We start from the raw sequence: 9,072 nt of genomic DNA on the forward strand, positions 1-9,072 counted from the left end.
ACATGATACATCACACATGCATGCATACAACATGATACATACAAAGCAGTTGCTAACACTTTTGTTCCCTTTGTTACAAATGTATGGAAACATAAAAAAAAACGGTAATGTACGGCTTACTTTTTGAGTCTGAAGAAGCTGGTGGCTCGGTTTGTAGGAAGAACTGGATTGCACGGATCCGCACTCATTCCTCTGGTGTAACACTCTACAGCGTCGTCGTATTTACCCTCTTTGAAAAAGGTGTTACCCTAACAAAACCAAAGAAGTGGTTCATTAATGTTGTTATATTGCACGACGTCGTATGGAAAAATGACCTTTTCCTTCTCAGCTAAAGCTCTCTCCTGATCACACGCGACGCCCTCAGCGTCTGATTGGTTCTCCTCCTTGTCCACCTCTGCCAGAGCCTTGTCCTGCCATGCAGAGAACACCTGTTACTTCTGTACTCACCTGCTCTTTAATTGTGTGAATGCTCCAAAACATTCACTCATATGCTTTTATACACCAAAATTCATCTATTTATTCAATTTATTATTATTGTTATTCTGCAGATTTTGGCGCGTTCTGCCTTCCACATTTTTCACCCGATTCAAAGCGTTCCAACTTCAAACTGTTCAGCCTATTCTGGAATTGCATGTTTTCCCTTGACAAATTCCAAAAATTCCCAGATTTCCCATAATTCCAGGTTTTCCGGGACATTTTTCCCATTCAAAATGAATTGGCCACTTTTCAAATGTTCACCATTTCCACATTTTTCAACCTATTCAAACCATTCCACCTTCAACACATGCCACCATTCTGGAAATTCAAACGTCCCTTTTTCCCAGTTCAAAAAAATTCCAGGATTTTCCAGAATTCCTGCTTTTCCAAAGCCCTATTTCCACCTTTTTTTTTGGCGACTACTTATTCCACATTTTTCACCCGATTTAAAGCGTCCCAACTTCAAGCTGTTCAGCCTATTCTGGAATCGCATGTTTTCCCTTGACAAATTCCAAAAATTCCCAGATTTCCCAGAATTCCAGGTTTTCCGGAACATTTTTCCCATTTAAAATGAATTGGCCATTTTTCAAACCCTTTCCACATTTTTCAACCTATTCAACACATACCACCATTCTGAAAATTCCAACTTCCCTTTTTCCCAGTTCAAAAAAAAATCTAGGATTTCCCAGAATTCCTGCTTTTCCAAAGCCCTATTTCCACCCATTTTTTGACTACTCATTCCACATTTTTCAACGCATTTCACTCCTTCCACCGTCAAAACTAAGTTGTTTTTTGAAAATGGTTAACAACTTGAATGGTCTAAATGAGTTAAAATAGTCGGTGTTGAAATTTTTCAAATCGGTCGAGAAATGTTGAAGTAGCAACATGTTGAATTGAGAAATGGTATTAAGGAATTCCTGGAATTTCGAGAAAACCGGGAATTTTTCCAGTTCAAAAAACAACTTAGTTTTGACGGTGGAACAGGTGAAATGCGTTGAAAACTGTGGAAGGAGTAGTCCCCAGGAAAAAAAAGGTGGAAATAGGGCTTTGCAAAAGCAGGAATCCTGGAAAATCCTGGGATTTTTTGAAACTGGGAAAAAGGGAAGTTTGAATTTCCAGAATGGTGGAATGGTTTGAATAGGTTGGAAAATGTGGGATTTGTGTAACTTGGAAAAATGTCCCATTCATTTCAATGGGAACCTCCTGGAAATTTGGGAATTATGGGAAATGCGGAAATTTTTGAAAATGATTAGGAGCATGAATGTCCTAAATGAGCTGAATTGGTTGGTATTAGAATTGTTTAAATCTGGCAAGAAATGTTGAAGTAGTAAATGGTGTTAGGGAATTTCGGGAAAATCAGGAATTTGTTTGAAAATGGTTAACAACTTGAATGGTCTAAATGAGTTAAAATAGTCGGTGTTGACATTTTTCAAATCGGTCGAGAAATGTTGAAGTAGTAACATGTTGAATTGAGAAATGGTATTACGGAATTCCTGGAATTTTCGGGAAAACCGGGAATTTTTCCAGTTCAAAAAACAACTTTGTTTTGACGGTGGAACAGGTGAAATGCGTTGAAAAATGTGGAAGGAGTAGTCACCAGAAAAAATGGTGGAAAAGCAGGAATTCTGGAAAAACATGGAATTTTTTTTGAACTGGGAAAAAGGGAAGTTTGAATTTCCAGAATGGTGGAATGTGTTGAATAGGTTGAAAAATTACCGGTTTTCCCAAATTCCGTAATACCATTTCTCAATTCAACATGTTACTACTTCAACATTTCTCGACCGATTTGAAAAATTTCAACACCGACTATTTCAACTCATTTAGACCATTCAAGTTTTTAACCATTTTCAAAAAATTCCCGATTTTCCCGAAATTCCCTAACACCATTTAGTACTTCAACATTTCTTGCCCGATTTAAACAATTCTAATACTAACCAATTTAGCTCATTTAGGACATTCATGCTACTAATCATTTTACAAAAATTCCACTTTTCCCATAATCCCCAAATTTCCAGGAGGTTCCCATTGAAATGAATGGGACATTTTTCAAAGTTGCACAATTCCCACATTTTCCAACCTATTCAAACCATTCCACCTTCAACACATTCCACCATTCTGGAAATTCCAACTTCCCTTTTTCCCAGTTCATAAAAATTCCAGGATTTTCCAGAATTCCTGCTTTTCCAAAGCCCTAGTTCCACCTTTTTTTTCTGGCAACTACTCCTTCCACATTTTCAACGCATTTCACCCGTTCCACCGTCAAAACGAAGTTGTTTTTTGAACTGGAAAAATTCCCGGTTTTCCTGAAATTCCAGGAATTCCGTAATACAATTTCTCAATTCAACATGTTACTACTTCAACATTTCTCGACTGATTTGAAAAATGTCAACACCGACTATTTTAACTCATTTAGACCATTCAAGTTTTTAACCATTTTCCAAGAAATTCCTGATTTCCCCGAAATTCCCTAACACCATTTACTACTTCAACATTTCTTGCCAGATTTAAACAATTCTAATACCAACCAATTCAGCTCATTTAGGACAGTCATGCTCCTAATCATTTTCAAACAATTCCGCTTTACCCATTTCCCAAATTTCCAGGAGGTTCCCATTGAAATGAATGGGACATTTTTCCAAGTTGCACAATTCCCACATTTTCCAACCTATTCAAACCATTCCACCTTCAACACATGCCACCATTCTGGAAATTCAAACTTCCCTTTTTCCCAGTTCTAAAAAAATTCCAGGATTTTCCAGAATTCCTGCTTTTTCAAAGCCCTATTTCTACTTTTTTTTCTGGCGACTACTCCTTCCACATATTTCAACGCATTTCACCCGTTCCACCGTCAAAACAAAGTTGTTTTTTGAACTGGAAAAATTCCCGGTTTTCCCGAAATTCCAGGAATTCCGTAATACCATTTCTCAATTCAACATGTTACTACCTCAACATTTCTCGACCGATTTGAAAAATTATATCACCGACTATTTCAACTCATTTAGACCATTCAAGTTTTTAACCATTTTCAAAAAAATTCCAGATTTTCCCGGAATTCCCTAACACCATTTACTACTTCAACATTTCTTGCTCGATTTAAACAATTCTAACACCACCCAATTCAGCTCATTTAGGACATTCATGCTCCTAATCATTTCCCAAAAATTCCGCTTTTCCCATAATTCCCAAATTTCCAGAAGGTTCCCATTGAAATGAATGGGTCATTTTTCCAAGTTGCACAATTCCCATATTTTCCAACCTATTCAAACCATTCCGCCTTCAACACATTTCACCATTCCGGAAATTCCAACTTCCCTTTTCTTCAGTTAAATTTTTTTTCCAGGAATTTCCAGAATTCCTGCTTTTCCAAAGCCCTATTTCCACCTTTTTTTTCTTCTGGTGACTACTCCTTCCACATTTTTCAACGCATTTCACCCGTTCCACCATCAAAACAAAGTTGTTTTTTGAACTGGAAAAATTCCCGGTTTTCCTGAAATTCCAGGAATTCCGTAAAACCACTTCTCAATTCAACATGTTACTACTTTGACATTTCTCGACCGATTTGAAATATTTCAACACCGACTATTTCATCTCATTTAGAACATTCAAGTTTTTTAACCATTTTCCAAAAAATTCCCGATTTTCCCTAACACCATTTACTACTTCAACATTTCTTGCCCAATTTAAACATTCTAATACTACCCAATTTAGCTCATTTAGGACATTCATACTCCTAATCATTTTCCATAAATTCCGCTTTTTCCATAATTCCCAAATTTCCAGGAGGTTTTCCATCGAAATGAATGAAAGTTGCACAATTCCCACATTTTCCAACCTATTCAAACCATTCCAACATCAACACATCCCACTCATCCTGGACATTCAAACTAACACTTTCCCGAGTTCCGAACCAAATTCTGGTTTTCCTGGAAAATTAAACTCTTCCAACATTCAAACCATTCCAACATTCAAACTATTCTTCCATTCATACTACATTCTGTCAGCATTTCACTTCAACTTCAGCATTGGAGCATTCACACGCAATTCCTTCAGGATTTGCCTCTTCTAGTTCAAAGATGAGCTACCACGTCAAACTTTTCCCACGATTGGTAATCATGCGCTTTTATCCTCATCGGTGCTTTGGTTGTCTGTTCGGCCTTGGGGTCACCATTTGCCATCTTCATCCTCTTCTTCACCCTCATTTTTGCTTTGTAGTCCTTGTTGCGCACAGGTGGGAGGTTTGACTTTGAAAGCAAGACAAAATGCTCTTACTACTCAAGTAATAACCGTCTTAACGTGCAAAAATCTAGGGCAAGTACGAACCTGGTCACCCCCCAGCTCCCTTCTCTTCAACTGCTCGTCTTTCGTCTTCATGTCCGTCTCCCATGTCTCCAGATCCTTCATGAAGCTGTGCAGGTCTTCTGCATTCTGACGCATCTGGAGTTGCAAACCAAGTGCTTTGTCCCCACCAGACATGGCTTTTCCCTGCGGTGGGGTAGGAGGACGCACTTAAATGTGTACTTTCGCTTTGAAAGCTACTGTCTTGAACTGGATAAGAAGCTACTCAACCAACAGGAAGCAATACGTGAAGATAGGCGAACACACTTCCACAGAGCTAAAAAATATCTTGTGGCGTACCTCAGGGATCAAAATTGTTCAATCCCTATATAAATTACATTTGTAAAGTTACAAAGGACTTAAAAGTTAGTATTATTTGCCGATTATACAAGGCTATGTTGTTCAGGAGAGAACACACAGAGAAGCTGATACAAATAATAACAAATTAAAAAGATGGTTTGACAAAAACAGACTATCTTTGAATCTCAGTAAGACTAAACTAATGCTATTTGGTAACAGTAGAAGAGAAAGTCAAACACAAATACAAATAGACGGAGTAAATATTGAAAGGGTTAAAAGAAAACACATTTTTGGTTGTAATAATAGATGATAAAATGAATTGGAAATCTCATGTAAAGAATATGCAATATAAAGTAGCAAGAAACACATCAATAATGAATAAAGCAAAAGGAGAGAACACAAAGAAGATAATACAAATAATAACAGAAGAAATAAACAAATTAAATAGATGGTTTGACAAAAACAGACTATCTTTGAATCTCAGTAAGACTAAAATAATGCTATTTGGCAACAGTAGAAGAGAAAGTCAAACACAAATTGTCAGAATAATTGTATCTAAGTTATCACAAAACTTTGTGTTGCCGTGGGTTCCCGGCGAGAGGACAAAAGCTGTCTTTGATCCTACCGAGCAAAAGGCTTGTAAAACTCCACTGGGTAGGATGGGAAGCGACATGAAGGTGTCGGTTTCTTTGATGTATTGTAATCCACAAGAAGATTTTGTCTTGACCCGAGATCTACAAAGCGGAGAGGAAGCAGGGCCTGACCCCCCCCTCCAGGCACCTTTTTCTTTGAACTGTTTTGTGACCAAAGGCAGTGGCTGTTTACGACCCCCTTCCTTTAGAAACAGCTATTGCCATGTAATCAGGGAAAGTCCAAATAAAAGAGGAGGCGTACAATCTTTCCTCAGAGTGTGGTGGGAGACTGTACAAAAGTACAGGTGTACTCTTAATTCTCTCTCTGTTTAATTCCTTGTTTCTTTGTCTGTTTAATAGAAGTCATCAGTGTTTGAACCTGACACAAATACAAATGGACAGAGTAAATATTAAAAGGGTAAAAGAAAACAAATTTTTTTGGGTGTAATAATAGATGATAAAATGAATTGGAAATCTCTTGAAAAGTAGCAAAAAACACGTCAATAATGAATCAAGCAAAACATGTTCGAGACCAAAAATCACTTCATATTCTCTACTGCTGACTAGTGTTACATATCTGAGTTATTGTGCAGAAATATGGGGAAATAACTACAAATGTGCGCTTCATTCACTAACTGTGTTACAAAAAAGATCAATTATAATAATACATAATGTTGGATCTAGAGAACATATTTATTAAATAACAATTATTGAAACTCAACGATTTGGTGCATTTGCAAACATCTAAAATGATGTATAAAGCAAACTATAAGCTTCTTAAAACAATTCTTCTCAACAAAATAGGAGAAATAAACCTTAGAGGAAAACCTAATTTAAAACATTTGTATGCACGTACAACACTTAAAACCTTTAGCATATCAGTATGTGGAATTAAATGACGGAATGGCTTAAACAAAGAAATGATACAAAGCAGCAATATGATTCACTTTAAAAGACTAATCAAACTACAAGTGTTCACAAAGTACGCAGAACAAGAATTATAATGAACATCTTGAACCCCTTTTTTTTTTTTAAGTTAGACAAAGATTATTTATGTATTTAATATTTGTATGCTTTGTATGCTTATGCTTTGTATATTTATTATTTATTTATTCACTGTTCTGTTACAGAGAAGAAGGACATGGGATAACATTGCTATGGTATTAAAAGGGGTAGGATTAAATAAGCTCTGCTTCTTCCTACTCCTTTTCGGACGTGCTTTAATGAAACAACTGTAAATGTGTGATGCATGACATTGTGTCGTAAGCATGTTCCACATAAACTGAAACTGAAACTGAAGCTTTTCCACAGAATCACGCTTAAAAAATAGCCAATGAATTCGAGTAACTACAGCTATAAACAGTACCTTTTACTGTATTCGAGGCCGTCTCTTTCCCGCTGAGGATTCAAATTCGAATTGAGTTGTTATTATCTTTACTTCAGAAATGTATCAAATTGTAGCTTTTAATGCGCTAATGTTGTTGTTGTGCAGCAGCCATGACAGCAGTCTCCCAGCACGCATGCGCGGGGATGACTTCTTCTATTAACATCCACCAATGTCGTGGTGCATCAGCGCCCCTTCTGTTGAGCTTGGGTAATTACATGCCCTGCCGTCTATGTTTTGCTTCCGTGCCTACCTTGTACTAACGTTACGCACTCACCGGAAATGATTATAGCAATATTTATCTGCTTCTTCTTCTGTTTTCATTTTTAACCGTGAACTTCAACCACTGCGTTTAGTTAGTTACTGAGCCAAAAACGGCGATTATTAGCGCACCGGCCCCTGCGCGCATGCGCGGGATGTGGGGCAGGGCGGAAGTTACCAAATAAAGCATAGACATCTTCTAAGGAGGGCTTCACGGTGGCAGAGGGGTTAGTGCATCTGCCTCACAATACGAAGGTCCTGAGTAGTCTTGGGTTCAATCCCGGGCTCGGGATCCTTCTGTGTGGAGTTTGCATGTTCTCCCCGTGACTGCGTGGGTTCCCTCCGGGAACTCCGGCTTCCTCCCACTTCCAAAGACATGCACCTGGGGATAAGTTGATTGGCAACACCAAATTGGCCCTAGTGTGTGAATGTGAGTGTGAATGTTGTCTGTCTATCTGTGTTGGCCCTGCGATGAGGTGGCGACTTGTCCAGGGTGTACCCCGCCTTCCGCCCGATTGTAGCTGAGATAGGCTCCAGCGCCCCCCGCGACCCCAAAGGGAATAAGCGGTAGAAAATGGATGGATGGGATAGATCTTCTAAGGATACGCAGCATGGAGCGCTACTGCCTACTGGCACTGACGAGACGCGGCGCCGCCATCTTGAAGTGGTGATCCGCTCCACTCAGTGCAATTCATTTGGCAGGAGCAATGAACTGTCAGCGCATTTAATTCATCTTACCTCACTGAATACCACTGATTTTCACGTGCTTTTTTGTCATATGTGTAGCTATGATGAATGACACATGTTTTATTATTCATAGTTTGCTCAATAGTAATAGAATATTCTTATATGCTACAAGTGACCCAGACGTCAGAGATCAAAAGTGGGAATATAATCCCAGAGAAGGGGGAAAAAATGCTCACCTATTTTTAAATTGAAGAAACAGTATGATTAGGTTATATATACATGCGTATATCCTACATAAACAATGTATGAATACATTAGATATCTATATATCTTATACACTGTATCTCTGTTGCTGCTACAGCAGAGAGTTTATTCTGTCTTGACACATTGTATTGATATTTTCTATTACATTCTTCCCTTAAATGATCATGTTTACAGTGATTGTTTTATATGTATTTTTTATGTATGTCCATTTGGATAAAAGCGTCTGCCAAATATTTAAACATAAACATATAAAAACACCTGAAAGTCTAAAGCTAAAACCACCAATCTCTTTCACTGGATTCAGAATAAAACCAAATTCTGTTTTACCCAACAATGTTAGTATTTGAATATTGTTACTTGAAGACTTAGTCCTGGTTACAATTATACTGTTAAGAAAGTATTGTCTTATACTTTGCCAAAAATGAGAATGCATAATAATCAGTGGCGGCTGGTGAATTTTGTTTTAGGTGGGGCTGAAAGTTGACCCCCCTGTAGGGGGGTCATCCTCCTCCAGAAAATGTATTTGTGATTTTCACATACAAATGAAGCATTCTGGTGCATTCTGACAAAATAATGAAGACAAAATAGAACATTTCATAGGTTTGCATAGAACTATATACAATATGCACACTGAAGGCATGATGCCACCATAGGTTTGCAGAGAACTATATACAATATAGTTATATATGGATATATATATACATATATACAATATAGTTATATACCCCTGTT

General features: G+C 37.7%; 1 protein-coding gene across 1 annotated transcript in view; it reads right to left on the minus strand.

Annotated features, from left to right (window-relative positions):
- Positions 1-7,279, minus strand: part of rpap3 (RNA polymerase II associated protein 3) — a 35,265-nt gene extending 27,986 nt beyond the window's left edge. Inside the window, exons 1-5 of the mRNA XM_061983625.1 lie at positions 7,111-7,279; positions 4,798-4,959; positions 4,560-4,718; positions 315-410; positions 121-248 (exon numbers count right to left, since the gene is read on the minus strand). Of these exons, the coding sequence (XP_061839609.1) occupies positions 121-248; positions 315-410; positions 4,560-4,718; positions 4,798-4,950 (536 nt within the window). The 5' untranslated portion in view covers positions 4,951-4,959; positions 7,111-7,279. The remainder of the gene's footprint in view (positions 1-120; positions 249-314; positions 411-4,559; positions 4,719-4,797; positions 4,960-7,110) is intronic.
- Between the last annotated feature and the right edge of the window lie 1,793 nt (positions 7,280-9,072).

This window comes from Nerophis lumbriciformis, linkage group LG25 (assembly GCF_033978685.3).
Source record: "Nerophis lumbriciformis linkage group LG25, RoL_Nlum_v2.1, whole genome shotgun sequence".
Taxonomy (NCBI): domain Eukaryota; kingdom Metazoa; phylum Chordata; class Actinopteri; order Syngnathiformes; family Syngnathidae; genus Nerophis; species Nerophis lumbriciformis.